At 34.6% G+C, this 24,395-nt stretch overlaps 1 protein-coding gene across 3 annotated transcripts in view; it reads right to left on the reverse strand.

The window, feature by feature from the left end:
- Nucleotides 1-24,395, reverse strand: part of nfkb2 (nuclear factor of kappa light polypeptide gene enhancer in B-cells 2 (p49/p100)) — a 61,808-nt gene that overhangs the window by 8,102 nt on the left and 29,311 nt on the right. For all 3 annotated transcript variants that reach the window (XM_088086902.1, XM_088086901.1, XM_088086903.1), the window contains 6 exons: nt 5,042-5,146; nt 4,872-4,960; nt 4,007-4,145; nt 3,597-3,734; nt 2,924-3,136; nt 2,682-2,823 (listed from right to left, as the gene is read on the reverse strand). In XM_088086902.1, the coding sequence (XP_087943028.1) occupies nt 2,682-2,823; nt 2,924-3,136; nt 3,597-3,734; nt 4,007-4,145; nt 4,872-4,960; nt 5,042-5,146 (826 nt within the window). The remainder of the gene's footprint in view (nt 1-2,681; nt 2,824-2,923; nt 3,137-3,596; nt 3,735-4,006; nt 4,146-4,871; nt 4,961-5,041; nt 5,147-24,395) is intronic.

A 24,395-nucleotide genomic window follows, 5' to 3' on the forward strand; every position in this document is an offset into this window, starting at 1 on the left:
TGGCAACGACAGTGAGACCTGGAGGGGTGTGATTGGGAGGAATGGCCCTGCTGATCTGAACCCGAGTGGTGTTTTGTTATTGGACTTCTGTGCTCGCCACAGATTGTCCATAACGAACACCATGTTCAAGCATAAGGGTGTCCATATGCGCACTTGGCATCAGGACACCCTAGGCCGCAGTTCAATGATCGGCTTTGTAGTCGTACCGTTGGACTTGCGGCCGTATGTCTTGGACACTCGGGTGAAGAGAGGGGTGGAGCTGTCAACCAACCACCACCTGGTGGTGACTTGGCTCAGATGGTGGAGGAGGAAGCCGGTCAGACCTGGCGGACCCAAACGCATTGTGAGGGTCTGCTGGGAACATCTGGCAAAGTCTCCTGTCAGATGGAGCTTCATCTCCCACCTCCGGGAGAGCTTTGACCATTTCCCCGGGGAGGCGGGGGACATTGAGTCCGAGTGGGCCATGTTCCGTGCCTCCATTGTTGAGGCGGCTGATTGGTGCTGTGGCCGTAAGGTGGTCGGTGCCTGTCGTGGCGGCAACACCCAAACCCGTTGGTGGACACCGGTGGTGAGGGGTGACGTCAAGCTGAGGAAGGAGTACGTACCGACAGGCCAAGCGGAGTGCAGCTACAGCAGTTGCTGAAGCGAAAACCTGGGCATGGGAGGAGTTCAGTGAGGCCATGGAGAACGACTTCCAGATGGCTTCGAAGAGGTTCTGGACCACGAGCTGGCGTCTCAGGAGGGGGAAGCAGTGCTCTGTCAAAACTGTGTATGGTGGGGACGGGGCACTGCTGACCTTCGACTTGGGACGTTGTGGATCGGTGGAAGGAATACTTCGAAGACCTCCTCAATCCCACCGACACGCCTTCCGGTGAGGAAGCAGGGCCTGGGGACTCGGGGGTGGGCTCCTCCATCTCTGGGGCTGAGGTTGCCGAGGTGGTCAGAAAGCTCCTCGGTGGCCCCGGGGATGGATGAGATCCGCCCAGGGAAGGCCCTGGATGTTGTGGGGCTGTCATGGTTGACAGAACTCTGCAACATTGTGTGGACATCGGGGGCAGTGTCTCTGGACTGGCAGACTGGGGTGGTGGTCCCTCTTTTTAAGAAGAGGGACCGGAGAGTGTGTTCCAACTACAGAGGGATCACACTCCTCAGCCTACCTGGTAAGGTCTGTTTGGGGGTACTAGAGAGGAGGGTCCGCCGGATAGTTGAACCTCGGAATCAGGAGAAGCAATGCGGTTTTCATCCTGGTCGTGGAACTGTGGACCAGCTCTGGACCCTTGGCAGGATCCTTGAGTGTGCATGGGAATTTGCCCAACCAGTCCACATGTGCTTTTTAGACTTGGAGAAGGCACTCAACCGTGTTCCTTGGGGAGTCCTGTGGGGGGTTCTCCTGGAGTATTGGGTATCGGACCCCCTGAAACGGGCCGTTCGTTCGCTGTACGACTGGTACCAGAGCTTGGTTCACATTGCCGGCAGTAAGTCGGACTTGTTTCTGGTGAGGGCTGGACTCTGCCAGGGCTGCCCTTTGTCACCGATTCTGTTCATAACTTTTTTGGACAGAATTTCTAAGCGCAGCCAGGGTGCTGAGGGGGTCCGGTTTGGTGACCTCAGGATTGGGTCCCTGCTTTTTGCAGATGATGTGGTCCTGTTGGCTTCATCGGGCCGTGACCTTCAGCTCTCACTGGATCGGTTCGCTGCTGAGTGTGAAGCAGCCGGGATGAGAATCAGCACCTCTAAATCCGAGTCCATGGTTCTCAGCCGGAAAAGGGTGGAGTGCCCCCTCCGGATCGGGGATGAGATTCTGCCCCAAGTGGAGGAGTTTAAGTACCTCGGGGTCTTGTTCACGAGTGAGGGAAGGATGGAGCGGGAGATCGACAGGCGAATCAGTTCAGCGTCTGCAGTAATGCGGACTCTGCACCGGTCTGTCTTGGTGAAGAGGGAGCTGAGCCGAAAGGCAAAGCTCTCGATTTACTGGTCGATCTTCGTTCCTACCCTCACCTATGGTCACGAGCTTTGGGTAGTGACCGAAAGAACAAGATCGCTGGTACAAGCGGCCGAAATGAGTTTCCTCCGTAGGGTGGCTGGGCTCTCCCTTAGAGATAGGGTGCGAAGCTCGGTCATCCGGGAGGAGCTCGGAGTAGAGCCGCTGCTCCTCCGCGTTGAGAAGAGCCAGATGAGGTGGCTCAGGCATCTAATTAGGATGCCTCCAGGACGCCTCCCTGGTGAGGTGTTCAGGGCACGTCCCACCGGTAGGAGAACCTGGGGCAGACCCAGGACACGTTGGAGAGACTATGTAATAGTCTATAACGCCTCGGGGTCCCCCGGGAAGAGCTGGATGAAGTGGCCGGGGAGAGGGAAGTCTCGGCTGGATGGCTTTTTGTTTAACACCTTTCTGGCACATGGCCTGAGGTGCAACAAAACTGAAATGTGACTCATGCACGGACGACGAGGTGTGAAAACAAACATAAACAAACCGGTAGCCGGCCATTGTAATTGTTGATTTTGGTGCAACAATGGGCGCATTAATTATGATGATGATATTATTGTTTCCCAAACCAGTGACCAGAAAACAGAAAAAAATCTTCACCACAGACGGCTTCTTTTCTGTTTGTGAGACAAGAGGCAAAACGTGGAGGATACAATATCACTTTTCAAAATTAGTCTTAAGTACAGAAACTCACGTGTCTCCGTTGCCGTCCTGGACACCACAGAGGTGTCTCTGGATAGCCAGAAGGACCCGGGCGTCCCCGGTGCTGCAGTACTGCAGCAGGGCGGTGGCGGTCTGTCTGGCGTTCTGAGAGGCTCTGTTGTGGAGGGCGGCGGCTGAAACACAAAGAGGAGTCAGACGTCTAATCAAAATGTGATCCCACACAAACAGCGTCACATCATCTGCAAAGAATCGGAGCAGGATGGCGTGTCGTACCGAGCTGAAACAGCTGCTGTTGTAGTGGTGAGCCCGTCTGTCCTCCAGTCTGTCCTGTCTGTCCTGTCTGTCCGTCTGTCTGTTGCAGAGTTACCCCCGTCTGAGGGGTGGAGCCTGACATCTGAGCCCCTACGCTGAACCCTGTGAATCCTCCAGGGAAGAAAACTCCTGCTGCTCCTCCTGATCCGTTCATCTGCTGGTTGAACTGAAATCCTGAAGAAGGAAACAAAGTAAGATCCTGAACAGCCGCCACATAATCCCCGCAGACCGAGCTTGATTCTAAGGTTCTGAACAACATTTCAGACAATTCAGTCGCCTAAATTAATACTTTAACTGCCCCAAATCATGCTTCAGCTGGCTGTCCGAAATCTTGACTTAGTTACGTGGAATCATAATTCCACTGTCCGAAATCATTCCGTAACTCTGCGAAATAACTCTTTAGCTGTTCGAAATTATGATGTAATCACGAATCATGAGTATGTCATTCAAAATTTCATTAAGAACGTCAACAATTATGATTCCAAACAGCTTCATCATGATTTCAGGCAGCGAAAACACGATTTCAGACTGTTGAATCGTGATTTCAGTGAATGTTTCCTTGATTTCAGGCACCAAAATGAAATTTCCAGGCAGCTGAAACGTGATTTCAGACAGCCTCCTCAGACATGCCTACCTCCTCCTCCTCCTCCTCCTCCTCCTCCAGCGCCTCCTCCTCCGAATCCCCCGGCTCCTCCTCCTCTTCCTCCTCCTCCTCTCCAGGGCTCATAGTGAGGCAGCGGCTTCTGCTTCTTCCTCAGCACCTCCTCTTTGTCTGAAACAGAAGAAACATCTGATGTTTGAAGGGAAATAAACACAGAGGTGAGAAAACTGGAAAAACATCTTTGTCTAAAATGTCCTTTTTTCTTTTGCCTTCGTGAATGTGTGGATGATGAAGACGTGAGCGAGTCGGTGAGGACTAAAACTCGGTGCTCAGCAAACGTTTCCTCAGAGGGAAACCTCAAAACTGAGAACTAAAACAAAAAAAACAGCATACAGGAGATTTACACGTCACTGTATTTGCTCGGTGTGACGCTGGCGGCTGACCTTGAACCTGCGGGATGTAGGTGAACTGTTTGGGGTCGCTGCTGTCGCCCGCCTTTTTCCTCTTCAGCTGCAGGAAGACGGTGACGGGTCGCTCGATCTCTGCGCTGTGATAGGGCGGCGTTTTGAACACGATGGCGTACTGAGGAGAGAAAATAAACATCTCATCTTAAACTGGTTAACATTTCACTTTAAAGCTCAATTTCTTATTTTTCATCTTTCAGTTAATACGGATTAAATTTTGACTTACTCACGTGATTTTTCAAATAACCCGTGCACACGTTCTTTTCTTTGTTTTTTAAATTAACAGTAAAGTGTATTTCTTTGCGTTTGCTTTAAGAAAACTTCTGACCCCATGAAGGATTTAACACCAAATTCAGTATGATATGATTATACTTTATATTTTCCACTAAAAAATGCCAGTGTAAAGTAAAAATAAGAATAAATAAGATTATGAGTTGGTGATGTTCTGTAGATGTATATCAGTATTTTGTAAAGTTGCAAAAATTAAAAAAACAAAACAAAACAGAAATTTGAGTTAAATTTAAAAGTAAAATTTTAATTTTTAAATTAAAATTACATCAATAAATATCAATTTTAAATTAAATTATCATTAAATGTATAAATTAGATTAAATAATTTTTTTTTTTAATTAATATTAAATTTAAATTATATAATCATTCATTCATTCATTGTCTGTAACCACTTGTCCTCGCAAAGGTCGTGTGGGGCTGGAGCCAATCCCAGCTGTCATTGGGCGGAGGGTGGGGTCAACCTGGACGACAACCTTTCACTCTTGTACACACACACACACACACACACACACACACACACACACACACACTCTCTCTCTCTCTCTGTCTCACACCTGTTTGTGGACGTCCGTAGGTGAGAAGTCTCCGAAAGCCTCCCAGCCTCCTTCGTCGTCCTCCTCGTAGAATCGGATCTCGATATCATCTGAAAGGTGAAGCACAAAGGCATGATGGGATATTTTTCGGAGTCGGCACACAACTGTTACGTGACGTCAGGTGTCCTCACCTTTCTGGACTTTGTCGCAGAGCAGAAAGATCTCGTCTCCTCCGAGCACAGAGCCGCACGTCTTATCCATCCGTGAGATCTTCAGGTTGGAGGCGTTCGGTGACTCTGAGGTAAATATGATGAGTCATTGTTTCGGTTTGTTAAAAATGTATGTTTACCATGACATTTTTATTGCAGCTTTAAGAACATTAAACACTCTGATCTTTATATAAAGTATTTAAAATACAAAGTAACCAATGACGTTATTGTTACATTTTCACCGGCATAATGAATTATTTTATTGGAAATTTGAAAGTACAATAAATTGACATTTTCATGAAATTTTGGAGGACAGATTAAACTATGACGTTTTGACGATATATTATACTGTTATGTTTTCCTGACACAACAAACTACATTTTGACCTTTTGATGACATTGATGATGACGTGCAATAATGTGACGTTTTTGTGATATGCTCAGTGACATATTATACTATGATGATGTTGTTCTGGCTTTTTTGGTGACATATTATAACATTTTTTCATAAATTCAGATAATATACAGTACTATACTGAAGTGCAATTTGATGACCCGTCTCTACAAGCTATGATATGTTGTTTTCAGCCATTTATTTGACTTGTCAAAATTTGACAAGCCATACTATACTTTTGCATTTTGGGTGAAATATGTCAAAATTTAAAATGTCTAAAAAGCACTTGAAATCCATTTAAAAAAGCATGCAGACACATGCCATGGCAAAGAAATTCGCAATAACGGCCAAAAACAGCATAAAATTGCATTTTGAAAAAAATGATCGAAAAAAAAGTCATACTATAGTATTGCCTTTTTTTGTGAAAAATGTCAAAATTTAAAATGTCTTAAAAACACTTAAAATCCACCAAAAATAGCGTGCAGACACATGCCATGGCAAAGAAAGTCGCAATAACGGCCAAAAACAGCATAAAATTGCATTTTGAAAAAATGATTGAAAAAAAATGTCATACTATAGTATTGCCTTTTTTGTGAAAAATGTCCAAATTTGAAATGTCTTAAAAACACTTGAAATCCACTTAAAAAAGCATGCAGACACATGCCATGGCAAAGAAAGTCGCAATAACGGGCAAAAATAGCATAAAATTGCATTTTGAAAAAATGATTGAAAAAAAAAAGTCATACTATAGTATTGCCTTTTTTTGTGAAAATGTCAAGATTTAAAATGTCTTAAAAACACTTGAAATCCACCTAAAATAGCGTGCAGACACATGCCATGGCAAAGAAAGTCGCAATAACGGGCAAAAACAGCATAAAACTGCATTTTGAAAAAATGATCGAAAAAAAAGTCATACTATAGTATTGCCTTTTTTGTCAAAAATGTCAAAATTTAAAATGTCTTAAAATCATTTGGAATCCACCTAAAATAGCGTGCAGAGGCATAATATAGCAAAGAAAGTTGCAAAAACAGCCAAAAACAGCATAAAATTGCATTTTCAAACAACTCACCGAAAAAGTCATACTATAGTATTGCCTTTTTTGTGATAAATGTCAAGATTTAAAATGTCTTAAAAACACTTGGAAACCACCTAAAATAGCGTGCTAAGACATGCCATGGCAAAGAAGATCGCAATAACGGCCAAAAACAGCATAAAATTGCATTTTGAAAAAAATGATAGAAAAAAAAGTCATACTATAGTATTGCCTTTTTTGTCAAAAATGTCAAAATTTACAATGTCTTAAAATCACTTGAAATCCACCTAAAATAGCGTGCTAAGACATGCCATGGCAAAGAAATTTGCAACGACGGCCAAAACAGCATAAAATTGCATTTTGAAAAAATGATAGAAAAAATAGCCATACTATAGTATTGCCTTTTTTGTCAAACATGTCAAAATTTACAATGTCTTAAAAACACTTGAAATCCACTTAAAAAAGCATGCAGACACATGCCATGGCAAAGAAAGTCGCAATAACGGGCAAAAATAGCATAAAATTGCATTTTGAAAAAATGATTGAAAAAAAAAAGTCATACTATAGTATTGCCTTTTTTTGTGAAAATGTCAAGATTTAAAATGTCTTAAAAACACTTGAAATCCACCTAAAATAGCGTGCAGACACATGCCATGGCAAAGAAAGTCGCAATAACGGGCAAAAACAGCATAAAACTGCATTTTGAAAAAATGATCGAAAAAAAAGTCATACTATAGTATTGCCTTTTTTGTCAAAAATGTCAAAATTTAAAATGTCTTAAAATCATTTGGAATCCACCTAAAATAGCGTGCAGAGGCATAATATAGCAAAGAAAGTTGCAAAAACAGCCAAAAACAGCATAAAATTGCATTTTCAAACAACTCACCGAAAAAGTCATACTATAGTATTGCCTTTTTTGTGATAAATGTCAAGATTTAAAATGTCTTAAAAACACTTGAAATCCACCTAAAAAAGCATGCAGACACATGCCATGGCAAAGAAAGTCGCAATAACGGGCAAAAAATGCATACAACTGCATTTTGAAAAAATCATCGAAAAAAAAGTCATACTATAGTATTGCCTTTTTTGTCAAAAATGTCAAAATTTATAATGTCTTAAAAACACTTGGAAACCACCTAAAATAGCGTGCTAAGACATGCCATGGCAAAGAAGATCGCAATAACGGCCAAAAACAGCATAAAATTGCATTTTGAAAAAAATGATAGAAAAAAAAGTCATGCCTTTTTTGTCAAAAATGTCAAAATTTACAATGTCTTAAAATCACTTGAAATCCACCTAAAATAGCGTGCTAAGACATGCCATGGCAAAGAAATTTGCAACGACGGCCAAAACAGCATAAAATTGCATTTTGAAAAAATGATAGAAAAAATAGCCATACTATAGTATTGCCTTTTTTGTCAAACATGTCAAAATTTACAATGTCTTAAAATCACTTGGAATCCACCTAAAATAGCGTGCAAACACATGCTATAGCAAAGAAAGTTGCAAAAACGGCAAAAAACAGCATAAAATTGCATTTTCAAAAAAATGACCGAAAAAGCCATACTATAGTATTGCTTTTTTTGTGAAAAATGTCAAGATTTAAAATGTCTTAAAAACACTTGAAATCCACCTAAAAAAGCATGCAGACACATGCCATGGCAAAGAAAGTCGCAATAACGGGCAAAAAATGCATACAACTGCATTTTGAAAAAATCATCGAAAAAAAAGTCATACTATAGTATTGCCTTTTTTGTCAAAAATGTCAAAATTTATAATGTCTTAAAAACACTTGAAATCCACCTAAAATAGCGTGCAGACACATGCCATGACAAAGAAATTCACAATGACGGCCAAAAACAGCATAAAATTGCATTTTGAAAAAATGATTGAAAAAAAAGTCATACTATAGTATTGCCTTTTTTTGTGAAAAATGTCAAAATTTAAAATGTCTTAAAAACACTTGAAATCCACCTAAAATAGCGTGCTAAGACATGCCATGGCAAAGAAGATCGCAATAACGGCCAAAAACAGCATAAAATTGCATTTTGAAAAAAATGATCGAAAAAAAAGTCATACTATAGTATTGCCTTTTTTGTCAAAAATGTCCAAATTTGAAATGTCTTAAAATCACTTGGAATCCACCTAAAATAGCGTGCAAAGACATGCTATAGCAAAGAAAGTTGCAAAAACGGCAAAAAACAGCATAAAAATGCATTTTCAAAAAATCATCGAAAAAAAAGTCATACTATAGTATTGCGTTTTTTGTGAAAAATGTCAAAATTTAAAATGTCTTAAAATCACTTGGAATCCACCTAAAATAGCGTTCCAAGACATGCCATGGCAAAGAAATTCGCAATGACGGCCAAAAACAGCATAAAATTGCATTTTGAAAAAATGATTGAAAAAAAAGTCATACTATAGTATTGCCTTTTTTGTGAAACATGTCAAAATTTAAAATGTCTTAAAATCACTTGGAATCCACCTAAAATAGCGTGCAGACACATGCCATGGCAAAGAAGATCGCAATAACGACCAAAAACAGCATAAAATTGCATTTTGAAAAAAATGATTGAAAAAATGTCATACTATAGTATTGCCTTTTTTGTCAAAAATGTCAAAATTTACAATGTCTTAAAATCACTTGGAATCCACCTAAAATAGCGTGCAAACACATGCTATAGCAAAGAAAGTTGCAAAAACGGTGGAAAACAGCATAAAATTGCATGTTCAAAAAATTGACAGAAAAAGCCATACTATAGTATTGCCTTTTTTGTGAAAAATGTCCAAATTTGAAATGTCTTAAAAACACTTGAAATCCACTTAAAAAAGCATGCAGACACATGCCATGGCAAAGAAAGTCGCAATAACGGGCAAAAACAGCATAAAACTGCATTGTGAAAAAATGATCGAAAAAAAAAAGTCATACTATAGTATTGCCTTTTTTGTGAAAAATGTCAAAATTTAAAATGTCTTAAAATCACTTGGAATCCACCTAAAATAGCGTTCCAAGACATGCCATGGCAAAGAAATTCAATAATGACCAAAAACAGCATAAAATTGCATTTTGAAAAAAATGATCGAAAAAAAGTCATACTATAGTATTGCCTTTTTTGTGAAAAATGTCAAAATTTAAAATGTCTTAAAAACACTTGAAATCCACCTAAAATAGCGTTCTAAGACATGCCATGGCAAAGAAGATCGCAATAAAGGCCAAAAACAGCATAAAATTGCATTTTGAAAAAAATGATCGAAAAAAAAGTCATACTATAGTATTGCCTTTTTTGTGAAAGATGTCAAGATTTAAAATGTCTTAAAATCACTTGAAATCCACCTAAAATAGCGTGCAGACACATGCCATGGCGAAGAAATTCACAATAACGGGCAAAAACAGCATAAAACTGCATTTTGAAAAAATCATCGAAAAAAAAAGTCATACTATAGTATTGCCTTTTTTGTGAAAAATGTCAAAATTTAAAATGTCTTAAAATCACTTGGAATCCACCTAAAATAGCGTTCCAAGACATGCCATGGCAAAGAAATTCGCAATGACGGCCAAAAACAGCGTCAAATTGCATTTTGAAAAAATGTTTGAAAAAAAAGTCATACTATAGTATTGCCTTTTTTGTCAAAAATGTCAAAATTTAAAATGTCTTAAAAACACTTGAAATCCACCTAAAATAGCGTGCTAAGACATGCCATGGCAAAGAAATTCACAATGACGGCAAAAAACAGCGTCAAATTGCATTTTGAAAAAATGATTGAAAAAAAAGTCATACTATAGTATTGCCTTTTTTCTGAAAAATGTCAAGATTTAAAATGTCTTAAAAACACTTGAAATCCACCTAAAAAAGCATGCAGACACATGCCATGGCAAAGAAAGTCGCAATAACGGGCAAAAAATGCATACAACTGCATTTTGAAAAAATCATCGAAAAAAAAGTCATACTATAGTATTGCCTTTTTTGTCAAAAATGTCAAAATTTATAATGTCTTAAAAACACTTGAAATCCACCTAAAATAGCGTGCAGACACATGCCATGACAAAGAAATTCACAATGACGGCCAAAAACAGCGTCAAATTGCATTTTGAAAAAATGATTGAAAAAAAAGTCATACTATAGTATTGCCTTTTTTTGTGAAAAATGTCAAAATTTAAAATGTCTTAAAAACACTTGAAATCCACTTAAAAAAGCATGCAGACACATGCCATGGCAAAGAAAGTCGCAATAACGGGCAAAAACAGCATAAAACTGCATTGTGAAAAAATGATCGAAAAAAAAAAGTCATACTATAGTATTGCCTTTTTTGTGAAAAATGTCAAAATTTAAAATGTCTTAAAATCACTTGGAATCCACCTAAAATAGCGTTCCAAGACATGCCATGGCAAAGAAATTCGCAATGACGGCCAAAAACAGCATAAAATTGCATTTTGAAAAAAATGATCGAAAAAAAAGTCATACTATAGTATTGCCTTTTTTGTGAAAGATTTCAAGATTTAAAATGTCTTAAAATCACTTGAAATCCACCTAAAATAGCGTGCAGACACATGCCATGGCGAAGAAATTCACAATGACGGCAAAAAACAGCGTCAAATTGCATTTTGAAAAAATGATTGAAAAAAAAGTCATACTATAGTATTGCCTTTTTTCTGAAAAATGTCAAGATTTAAAATGTCTTAAAAACACTTGAAATCCACCTAAAAAAGCATGCAGACACATGCCATGGCAAAGAAAGTCGCAATAACGGGCAAAAAATGCATACAACTGCATTTTGAAAAAATCATCGAAAAAAAAGTCATACTATAGTATTGCCTTTTTTGTCAAAAATGTCAACATTTATAATGTCTTAAAAACACTTGAAATCCACCTAAAATAGCGTGCAGACACATGCCATGACAAAGAAATTCACAATGAGGGCCAAAAACAGCGTCAAATTGCATTTTGAAAAAATCATCGAAAAAAAAGTCATACTATAGTATTGCCTTTTTTGTGAAAAATGTCAAAATTTAAAATGTCTTAAAATCACTTGGAATCCACCTAAAATAGCGTTCCAAGACATGCCATGGCAAAAAAAATCACAATGACGGCCAAAAACAGCATAAAATTGCATTTTGAAAAAATGATTGAAAAAAAAGTCATACTATAGTATTGCCTTTTTTGTGAAACATGTCAAAATTTAAAATGTCTTAAAATCACTTGGAATCCACCTAAAATAGCGTGCAAACACATGCTATAGCAAAGAAAGTTGCAAAAACGGCAGAAAACAGCATAAAATTGCATGTTCAAAAAATTGACCGAAAAAGCCATACTATAGTATTGCCTTTTTTGTGAAAAATGTCCAAATTTGAAATGTCTTAAAAACACTTGAAATCCACTTAAAAAAGCATGCAGACACATGCCATGGCAAAGAAAGTCGCAATAACGGGCAAAAACAGCATAAAACTGCATTGTGAAAAAATGATCGAAAAAAAAAAGTCATACTATAGTATTGCCTTTTTTGTGAAAAATGTCAAAATTTAAAATGTCTTAAAATCCCTTGGAATCCACCTAAAATAGCGTTCCAAGACATGCCATGGCAAAGAAATTCGCAATGACGGCCAAAAACAGCATAAAATTGCATTTTGAAAAAAATGATCGAAAAAAAGTCATACTATAGTATTGCCTTTTTTGTGAAAAATGTCAAAATTTAAAATGTCTTAAAAACACTTGAAATCCACCTAAAATAGCGTTCTAAGACATGCCATGGCAAAGAAGATCGCAATAAAGGCCAAAAACAGCATAAAATTGCATTTTGAAAAAAATGATCGAAAAAAAAGTCATACTATAGTATTGCCTTTTTTGTGAAAAATGTCAAGATTTAAAATGTCTTAAAATCACTTGAAATCCACCTAAAATAGCGTGCAGACACATGCCATGGCGAAGAAAGTCACAATAACGGGCAAAAACAGCATAAAACTGCATTTTGAAAAAATCATCGAAAAAAAAAGTCATACTATAGTATTGCCTTTTTTGTGAAAAATGTCAAAATTTAAAATGTCTTAAAATCACTTGGAATCCACCTAAAATAGCGTTCCAAGACATGCCATGGCAAAGAAATTATAATAATGACCAAAAACAGCATAAAATTGCATTTTGAAAAAATGATTGAAAAAAAAAGTCATACTATAGTATTGCCTTTTTTGTGAAAAATGTCAAGATTTAAAATGTCTTAAAATCACTTGAAATCCACTTAAAAAAGCATGCAGACACATGCCATGGCAAAGAAAGTCGCAATAACGGGCAAAAACAGCATAAAACTGCATTGTGAAAAAATGATCGAAAAAAAAAGTCATACTATAGTATTGCCTTTTTTGTGAAAAATGTCAAAATTTAAAATGTCTTAAAATCACTTGGAATCCACCTAAAATAGCGTTCCAAGACATGCCATGGCAAAGAAATTCAATAATGACCAAAAACAGCATAAAATTGCATTTTGAAAAAAATGATCGAAAAAAAGTCATACTATAGTATTGCCTTTTTTGTGAAAAATGTCAAAATTTAAAATGTCTTAAAAACACTTGAAATCCACCTAAAATAGCGTTCTAAGACATGCCATGGCAAAGAAGATCGCAATAAAGGCCAAAAACAGCATAAAATTGCATTTTGAAAAAAATGATCGAAAAAAAAGTCATACTATAGTATTGCCTTTTTTGTGAAAGATGTCAAGATTTAAAATGTCTTAAAATCACTTGAAATCCACCTAAAATAGCGTGCAGACACATGCCATGGCGAAGAAAGTCACAATAACGGGCAAAAACAGCATAAAACTGCATTTTGAAAAAATCATCGAAAAAAAAAGTCATACTATAGTATTGCCTTTTTTGTGAAAAATGTCAAAATTTAAAATGTCTTAAAATCACTTGGAATCCACCTAAAATAGCGTTCCAAGACATGCCATGGCAAAGAAATTCGCAATGACGGCCAAAAACAGCGTCAAATTGCATTTTGAAAAAATGTTTGAAAAAAGTCATACTATAGTATTGCCTTTTTTCTGAAAAATGTCAAGATTTAAAATGTCTAAAAAACACTTAAAATCCACCAAAAAACGCATGCAGACACATCCAAGGGAAAAAAAAGTTGCAATAACGGGCAAAAAATGCATACAACTGCATTTTGAAAAAATCATCGAAAAAAAAGTCATACTATAGTATTGCCTTTTTTGTCAAAAATGTCAAAATTTATAATGTCTTAAAAACACTTGAAATCCACCTAAAATAGCGTGCAGACACATGCCATGACAAAGAAATTCACAATGACGGCCAAAAACAGCGTCAAATTGCATTTTGAAAAAATGATTGAAAAAAAAGTCATACTATAGTATTGCCTTTTATTGTGAAAAATGTCCAAATTTGAAATGTCTTAAAAACACTTGAAATCCACTTAAAAAAGCATGCAGACACATGCCATGGCAAAGAAATTCGCAATGACGGCCAAAAACAGCATAAAATTGCATTTTGAAAAAAATGATCGAAAAAAAGTCATACTATAGTATTGCCTTTTTTGTGAAAAATGTCAAAATTTAAAATGTCTTAAAAACACTTGAAATCCACCTAAAATAGCGTTCTAAGACATGCCATGGCAAAGAAGATCGCAATAAAGGCCAAAAACAGCATAAAATTGCATTTTGAAAAAAATGATCGAAAAAAAAGTCATACTATAGTATTGCCTTTTTTGTGAAAAATGTCAAAATTTGAAATGTCTTAAAAACACTTGAAATCCACTTAAAAAGCATGCAGACACATGCCATGGCAAAGAAAGTCGCAATAACGGGCAAAAACAGCATAAAACTGCATTTTGAAAAAATCATCGAAAAAAAAGTCATACTATAGTATTGCCTTTTTTGTCAAAAATGTCAAAATTTAAAATGTCTTAAAATCAATTGGAATCCACATAAAATAGCGTTCCAAGACATGCCATGGCAAAGAAATTCATAATATTGACCAAAAACAGCATAAAATTGCATTTTGAAAAATGATCGAAAAAAAGTCATACTATAGTATTGCCTTTTTTGTGAAAAATGTCAAAATTTAAAATGTCTTAAAAACACTTGAAATCCACCTAAAATAGCGTTCTAAGACATGCCATGGCAAAGAAGATCGCAATAAAGGCCAAAAACAGCATAAAATTGCATTTTGAAAAAAATGATCGAAAAAAAAGTCATACTATAGTATTGCCTTTTTTGTGAAAGATTTCAAGATTTAAAATGTCTTAAAATCACTTGAAATCCACCTAAAATAGCGTGCAGACACATGCCATGGCGAAGAAATTCACAATGACGGCAAAAAACAGCGTCAAATTGCATTTTGAAAAAATGATTGAAAAAAAAGTCATACTATAGTATTGCCTTTTTTCTGAAAAATGTCAAGATTTAAAATGTCTTAAAAACACTTGAAATCCACCTAAAAAAGCATGCAGACACATGCCATGGCAAAGAAAGTCGCAATAACGGGCAAAAAATGCATACAACTGCATTTTGAAAAAATCATCGAAAAAAAAGTCATACTATAGTATTGCCTTTTTTGTCAAAAATGTCAAAATTTATAATGTCTTAAAAACACTTGAAATCCACCTAAAATAGCGTGCAGACACATGCCATGACAAAGAAATTCACAATGACGGCCAAAAACAGCGTCAAATTGCATTTTGAAAAAATGATTGAAAAAAAAGTCATACTATAGTATTGCCTTTTTTTGTGAAAAATGTCAAGATTTAAAATGTCTTAAAATCACTTGAAATCCACCTAAAATAGCGTGCAGACACATGCCATGGCAAAGAAAGTCGCAATAACGGGCAAAAACAGCATAAAACTGCATTTTGAAAAAATCATCGAAAAAAAAAGTCATACTATAGTATTGCCTTTTTTGTGAAAAATGTCAAAATTTAAAATGTCTTAAAATCACTTGGAATCCACCTAAAATAGCGTTCCAAGACATGCCATGGCAAAGAAATTGCAATAATGACGGCCAAAAACAGCATAAAATTGCATTTTGAAAAATGATTGAAAAAAAAGTCATACTATAGTATTGCCTTTTTTGTGAAAAATGTCAAAATTTAAAATGTCTTAAAAACACTTGAAATCCACCTAAAATAGCGTTCTAAGACATGCCATGGCAAAGAAGATCGCAATAAAGGCCAAAAACAGCATAAAATTGCATTTTGAAAAAAATGATCGAAAAAAAAGTCATACTATAGTATTGCCTTTTTTGTGAAAAATGTCAAAATTTAAAATGTCTTAAAAACACTTGAAATCCACCTAAAATAGCGTTCTAAGACATGCCATGGCAAAGAAGATCGCAATAAAGGCCAAAAACAGCATAAAATTGCATTTTGAAAAAAATGATCGAAAAAAAAGTCATACTATAGTATTGCCTTTTTTGTGAAAGATTTCAAGATTTAAAATGTCTTAAAATCACTTGAAATCCACCTAAAATAGCGTGCAGACACATGCCATGGCGAAGAAATTCACAATAACGGCCAAAAACAGCATAAAATTGCATTTTGAAAAAAATGATTGAAAAAAAGTCATACTATAGTATTGCCTTTTTGTGAAAAATGTCCAAATTTGAAATGTCTTAAAAACACTTGAAATCCACTTAAAAAAGGATGCAGACACATGCCATGGCAAAGAAAGTCGCAATTACGGGCAAAAACAGCATAAAACTGCATTTTGAAAAAATCATCGAAAAAAAAGTCATACTATAGTATTGCCTTTTTTGTCAAAAATGTCAAAATTTACAATGTCTTAAAATCACTTGGAATCCACCTAAAATAGCGTGCAAACACATGCTATAGCAAAGAAAGTTGCAAAAACGGCAGAAAACAGCATAAAATTGCATTTTCAAAAAATTGACCGAAAAAGCCATACTATAGTATTGCCTTTTTTGTGAAAAATGTCCAAATTTGAAATGTCTTAAAAACACTTGAAATCCACTTAAAAAAGCATGCAGACACATGCCATGGCAAAGAAAGTCGCAATAACGGGCAAAAACAGCATAAAACTGCATTTTGAAAAAATCATCGAAAAAAAAGTCATACTATAGTATTGCCTTTTTTGTCAAAAATGTCAAAATTTAAAATGTCTTAAAATCACTTGGAATCCACCTAAAATAGCGTTCCAAGACATGCCATGGCAAAGAAATTAAATAATGACCAAAAACAGCATAAAATTGCATTTTGAAAAAAACATCGAAAAAAAGTCATACTATAGTATTGCCTTTTTTGTGAAAGATGTCAAAATTTAAAATGTCTTAAAAACACTTGAAATCCACCTAAAATAGCGTTCTAAGACAAGCCATGGCAAAGAAGATCGCAATAAAGGCCAAAAACAGCATAAAATTGCATTTTGAAAAAAATGATCGAAAAAAAAGTCATACTATAGTATTGCCTTTTTTGTTAAAAACGTCAAAATTTAAAATGTTTTAAAAACACTTGAAATCCACTTAAAAAAGGATGCAGACACATGCTATAGCAAAGAAAGTTGCAAAAACGGCAGAAAACAGCATAAAATTGCATGTTCAAAAAATTTACCGAAAAAGCCATACTATAGTATTGCCTTTTTTGTGAAAAATGTCCAAATTTAAAATGTCTTAAAAACACTTGAAATCCACTTAAAAAAGCATGCAGACACATGCCATGGCAAAGAAAGTTGCAATAACGGGCAAAAAATGCATACAACTGCATTTTGAAAAAATCATCGAAAAAAAAGTCATACTATAGTATTGCCTTTTTTGTCAAAAATGTCAAAATTTATAATGTCTTAAAAACACTTGAAATCCACCTAAAATAGCGTGCAGACACATGCCATGACAAAGAAATTCACAATGACGGCCAAAAACAGCGTCAAATTGCATTTTGAAAAAATGATTGAAAAAAAAGTCATACTATAGTATTGCCTTTTATTGTGAAAAATGTCCAAATTTGAAATGTCTTAAAAACACTTGAAATCCACTTAAAAAAGCATGCAGACACATGCCATGGCAAAGAAATTCGCAATGACGGCCAAAAACAGCATAAAATTGCATTTTGAAAAAAATGATCGAAAAAAAGTCATACTATAGTATTGCCTTTTTTGTGAAAAATGTCAAAATTTAAAATGTCTTAAAAACACTTGAAATCCACCTAAAATAGCGTTCTAAGACATGCCATGGCAAAGAAGATCGCAATAAAGGCCAAAAACAGCATAAAATTGCATTTTGAAAAAAATGATCGAAAAAAAAGTCATACTATAGTATTGCCTTTTTTGTGAAAGATTTCAAGATTTAAAATGTCTTAAAATCACTTGAAATCCACCTAAAATAGCGTGCAGACACATGCCATGGCGAAGAAATTCACAATGACGGCAAAAAACAGCGTCAAATTGCATTTTGAAAAAATGATTGAAAAAAAAGTCATACTATAGTATTGCCTTTTTTCTGAAAAATGTCAAGATTTAAAATGTCTTAAAAACACTTGAAATCCACCTAAAAAAGCATGCAGACACATGCCATGGCAAAGAAAGTCGCAATAACGGGCAAAAAATGCATACAACTGCATTTTGAAAAAATCATCGAAAAAAAAGTCATACTATAGTATTGCCTTTTTTGTCAAAAATGTCAAAATTTATAATGTCTTAAAAACACTTGAAATCCACCTAAAATAGCGTGCAGACACATGCCATGACAAAGAAATTCACAATGACGGCCAAAAACAGCGTCAAATTGCATTTTGAAAAAATGATTGAAAAAAAAGTCATACTATAGTATTGCCTTTTTTTGTGAAAAATGTCAAGATTTAAAATGTCTTAAAATCACTTGGAATCCACCTAAAATAGCGTTCCAAGACATGCCATGGCAAAGAAATTCATAATGACCAAAAACAGCATAAAATTGCATTTTGAAAAATGATTGAAAAAAAGTCATACTATAGTATTGCCTTTTTTGTGAAACATGTCAAAATTTAAAATGTCTTAAAATCACTTGGAATCCACCTAAAATAGCGTGCAGACACATGCCATGGCAAAGAAGATCGCAATAACTACCAAAAACAGCATAAAATTGCATTTTGAAAAAAATGATTGAAAAAATGTCATACTATAGTATTGCCTTTTTTGTCAAAAATGTCAAAATTTACAATGTCTTAAAATCACTTGGAATCCACCTAAAATAGCGTGCAAACACATGCTATAGCAAAGAAAGTTGCAAAAACGGCAGAAAACAGCATAAAATTGCATGTTCAAAAAATTGACCGAAAAAGCCATACTATAGTATTGCCTTTTTTGTGAAAAATGTCCAAATTTGAAATGTCTTAAAAACACTTGAAATCCACTTAAAAAAGCATGCAGACACATGCCATGGCAAAGAAAGTCGCAATAACGGGCAAAAACAGCATAAAACTGCATTGTGAAAAAATGATCGAAAAAAAAAAGTCATACTATAGTATTGCCTTTTTTGTGAAAAATGTCAAAATTTAAAATGTCTTAAAATCCCTTGGAATCCACCTAAAATAGCGTTCCAAGACATGCCATGGCAAAAGAAATTATAATAATGACCAAAAACAGCATAAAATTGCATTTTGAAAAATGATCGAAAAAAAGTCATACTATAGTATTGCCTTTTTGTGAAAAATGTCAAAATTTAAAATGTCTTAAAACACTTGAAATCCACCTAAAATAGCGTTCTAAGACATGCCATGGCAAAGAAGATCGCAATAAAGGCCAAAAACAGCATAAAATTGCATTTTGAAAAAAATGATCGAAAAAAAAGTCATACTATAGTATTGCCTTTTTTGTGAAAAATGTCAAGATTTAAAATGTCTTAAAATCACTTGAAATCCACCTAAAATAGCGTGCAGACACATGCCATGGCGAAGAAAGTCACAATAACGGGCAAAAACAGCATAAAACTGCATTTTGAAAAAATCATCGAAAAAAAAAGTCATACTATAGTATTGCCTTTTTTGTGAAAAATGTCAAAATTTAAAATGTCTTAAAATCACTTGGAATCCACCTAAAATAGCGTTCCAAGACATGCCATGGCAAAGAAATTCGCAATGACGGCCAAAAACAGCATAAAATTGCATTTTGAAAAAATGATTGAAAAAAAAAGTCATACTATAGTATTGCCTTTTTTGTGAAAAATGTCAAGATTTAAAATGTCTTAAAATCACTTGAAATCCACTTAAAAAAGCATGCAGACACATGCCATGGCAAAGAAAGTCGCAATAACGGGCAAAAACAGCATAAAACTGCATTGTGAAAAAATGATCGAAAAAAAAAGTCATACTATAGTATTGCCTTTTTTGTGAAAAATGTCAAAATTTAAAATGTCTTAAAATCACTTGGAATCCACCTAAAATAGCGTTCCAAGACATGCCATGGCAAAGAAATTCGCAATGACGGCCAAAAACAGCATAAAATTGCATTTTGAAAAAAATGATCGAAAAAAAGTCATACTATAGTATTGCCTTTTTTGTGAAAAATGTCAAGATTTAAAATGTCTTAAAATCACTTGAAATCCACCTAAAATAGCGTGCAGACACATGCCATGGCGAAGAAAGTCACAATAACGGGCAAAAACAGCATAAAACTGCATTTTGAAAAAATCATCGAAAAAAAAAGTCATACTATAGTATTGCCTTTTTTGTGAAAAATGTCAAAATTTAAAATGTCTTAAAATCACTTGGAATCCACCTAAAATAGCGTTCCAAGACATGCCATGGCAAAGAAATTCGCAATGACGGCCAAAAACAGCGTCAAATTGCATTTTGAAAAAATGTTTGAAAAAAAAGTCATACTATAGTATTGCCTTTTTTCTGAAAAATGTCAAGATTTAAAATGTCTTAAAAACACTTGAAATCCACCTAAAAAAGCATGCAGACACATGCCATGGCAAAGAAAGTTGCAATAACGGGCAAAAAATGCATACAACTGCATTTTGAAAAAATCATCGAAAAAAAAGTCATACTATAGTATTGCCTTTTTTGTCAAAAATGTCAAAATTTATAATGTCTTAAAAACACTTGAAATCCACCTAAAATAGCGTGCAGACACATGCCATGACAAAGAAATTCACAATGACGGCCAAAAACAGCGTCAAATTGCATTTTGAAAAAATGATTGAAAAAAAAGTCATACTATAGTATTGCCTTTTATTGTGAAAAATGTCCAAATTTGAAATGTCTTAAAAACACTTGAAATCCACTTAAAAAAGCATGCAGACACATGCCATGGCAAAGAAATTAATAATGACCAAAAACAGCATAAAATTGCATTTTGAAAAAATGATCGAAAAAAGTCATACTATAGTATTGCCTTTTTTGTGAAAAATGTCAAAATTTAAAATGTCTTAAAAACACTTGAAATCCACCTAAAATAGCGTTCTAAGACATGCCATGGCAAAGAAGATCGCAATAAAGGCCAAAAACAGCATAAAATTGCATTTTGAAAAAAATGATCGAAAAAAAAGTCATACTATAGTATTGCCTTTTTTGTGAAAAATGTCCAAATTTGAAATGTCTTAAAAACACTTGAAATCCACTTAAAAAAGCATGCAGACACATGCCATGGCAAAGAAAGTCGCAATAACGGGCAAAAACAGCATAAAACTGCATTGTGAAAAAATGATCGAAAAAAAAAAGTCATACTATAGTATTGCCTTTTTTGTGAAAAATGTCAAAATTTAAAATGTCTTAAAATCACTTGGAATCCACCTAAAATAGCGTTCCAAGACATGCCATGGCAAAGAAATTCGCAATGACGGCCAAAAACAGCATAAAATTGCATTTTGAAAAAAATGATCGAAAAAAAGTCATACTATAGTATTGCCTTTTTTGTGAAAAATGTCAAAATTTAAAATGTCTTAAAAACACTTGAAATCCACCTAAAATAGCGTTCTAAGACATGCCATGGCAAAGAAGATCGCAATAAAGGCCAAAAACAGCATAAAATTGCATTTTGAAAAAAATGATCGAAAAAAAAGTCATACTATAGTATTGCCTTTTTTGTGAAAGATTTCAAGATTTAAAATGTCTTAAAATCACTTGAAATCCACCTAAAATAGCGTGCAGACACATGCCATGGCGAAGAAATTCACAATGACGGCAAAAAACAGCGTCAAATTGCATTTTGAAAAAATGATTGAAAAAAAAGTCATACTATAGTATTGCCTTTTTTCTGAAAAATGTCAAGATTTAAAATGTCTTAAAATCACTTGAAATCCACTTAAAAAAGCATGCAGACACATGCCATGGCAAAGAAAGTCGCAATAACGGGCAAAAACAGCATAAAACTGCATTTTGAAAAAATCATCGAAAAAAAAGTCATACTATAGTATTGCCTTTTTTGTCAAAAATGTCAAAATTTAAAATGTCTTAAAATCAATTGGAATCCACCTAAAATAGCGTGCAGACGCATGATACAGCAAAGAAAGTTGCAAAAACAGCCAAAAACAGCATAAAATTGCATTTTCAAACAACTCACCGAAAAAGTCATACTATAGTATTGCCTTTTTTGTGATGAATGTCAAGATTTAAAATGTCTTAAAAACACCTGGAAACCACCTAAAATAGCGTTCTAAGACATGCCATGGCAAAGAAGATCGCAATAAAGGCCAAAAACAGCATAAAATTGCATTTTGAAAAAAATGATCGAAAAAAAGTCATACTATAGTATTGCCTTTTTTGTGAAAAATGTCAAAATTTAAAATGTCTTAAAAACACTTGAAATCCACCTAAAATAGCGTTCTAAGACATGCCATGGCAAAGAAGATCGCAATAAAGGCCAAAAACAGCATAAAATTGCATTTTGAAAAAAATGATCGAAAAAAAAGTCATACTATAGTATTGCCTTTTTTGTGAAAGATTTCAAGATTTAAAATGTCTTAAAATCACTTGAAATCCACCTAAAATAGCGTGCAGACACATGCCATGGCGAAGAAATTCACAATAACGGCCAAAAACAGCATAAAATTGCATTTTGAAAAAAATGATTGAAAAAAAAGTCATACTATAGTATTGCCTTTTTTGTGAAAAATGTCCAAATTTAAAATGTCTTAAAAACACTTGAAATCCACTTAAAAAAGGATGCAGACACATGCTATAGCAAAGAAAGTTGCAAAAACGGCAGAAAACAGCATAAAATTGCATGTTCAAAAAATTTACCGAAAAAGCCATACTATAGTATTGCCTTTTTTGTGAAAAATGTCCAAATTTAAAATGTCTTAAAAACACTTGAAATCCACTTAAAAAAGCATGCAGACACATGCCATGGCAAAGAAAGTCGCAATAACGGGCAAAAACAGCATAAAATTGCATTTTGAAAAAATCATCGAAAAAAAAGTCATACTATAGTATTGCCTTTTTTGTGAAAAATGTCAAAATTTAAAATGTCTTAAAATCACTTGGAATCCACCTAAAATAGCATTCCAAGACATGTCATGGCAAAGAAATTCGCAATGACGGCCAAAAACAGCATAAAATTGCATTTTGAAAAAAATGATCGAAAAAAAGTCATACTATAGTATTGCCTTTTTTGTGAAAAATGTCAAAATTTAAAATGTCTTAAACACACTTGAAATTCACCTAAAATAGCGTTCTAAGACATGCCATGGCAAAGAAGATCGCAATAAAGGCCAAAAACAGCATAAAATTGCATTTTGAAAAAAATGATGGAAAAAAGGTCATACTATAGTATTGCCTTTTTTGTTAAAAATGTCAAAATTTAAAATGTCTTAAAAACACTTGAAATCCACTTAAAAAAGGATGCAGACACATGCCATGGCAAAGAAAGTCGCAATAACGGCCAAAAACAGCATAAAATTGCATTTTGAAAAAAATGATCGAAAAAAAAGTCATACTATAGTATTGCCTTTTTTGTTAAAAATGTCAAAATTTAAAATGTCTTAAAAACACTTGAAATCCACTTAAAAAAGGATGCAGACACATGCTATAGCAAAGAAAGTTGCAAAAACGGCAGAAAACAGCATAAAATTGCATGTTCAAAAAATTTACCGAAAAAGCCATACTATAGTATTGCCTTTTTTGTGAAAAATGTCCAAATTTAAAATGTCTTAAAAACACTTGAAATCCACTTAAAAAAGCATGCAGACACATGCCATGGCAAAGAAAGTCGCAATAACGGGCAAAAACAGCATAAAATTGCATTTTGAAAAAATCATCGAAAAAAAAGTCATACTATAGTATTGCCTTTTTTGTGAAAAATGTCAAAATTTAAAATGTCTTAAAATCACTTGGAATCCACCTAAAATATCATTCCAAGACATGTCATGGCAAAGAAATTTAATAATGACCAAAAACAACATAAAATTGCATTTTGAAAAAAATGATCGAAAAAAAGTCATACTATAGTATTGCCTTTTTTGTGAAAAATGTCAAAATTTAAAATGTCTTAAACACACTTGAAATTCACCTAAAATAGCGTTCTAAGACATGCCATGGCAAAGAAGATCGCAATAAAGGCCAAAAACAGCATAAAAATGCATTTTGAAAAAAATGATGGAAAAAAAGTCATACTATAGTATTGCCTTTTTTGTCAAAAATGTCAAAATTTAAAATGACTTAAAATCACTTGGAATCCACCTAAAATAGCGTGCAAACACATGCTATAGCAAAGAAAGTTGCAAAAACGGCAGAAAACAGCATAAAATTGCCTTTTCAAAAAATTGACCGAAAAAGCCATACTATAGTATTGCTTTTTTTGTGAAAAATGTCCAAATTTGAAATGTCTTAAAAACACTTGAAATCCACTTAAAAAAGCATGCAGACACATGCCATGGTAAAGAAAGTCGCAATAACAGGCAAAAACAGCATAAAACTGCATTTTGAAAAAAATGATCGAAAAAAAAGTCATACTATAGTATTGCCTTTTTTGTGAAA

This window comes from Plectropomus leopardus, chromosome 13 (assembly GCF_026936395.1).
Source record: "Plectropomus leopardus strain MGB_pleo_1.0 chromosome 13, ASM2693639v1, whole genome shotgun sequence".
Taxonomy (NCBI): domain Eukaryota; kingdom Metazoa; phylum Chordata; class Actinopteri; order Perciformes; family Serranidae; genus Plectropomus; species Plectropomus leopardus.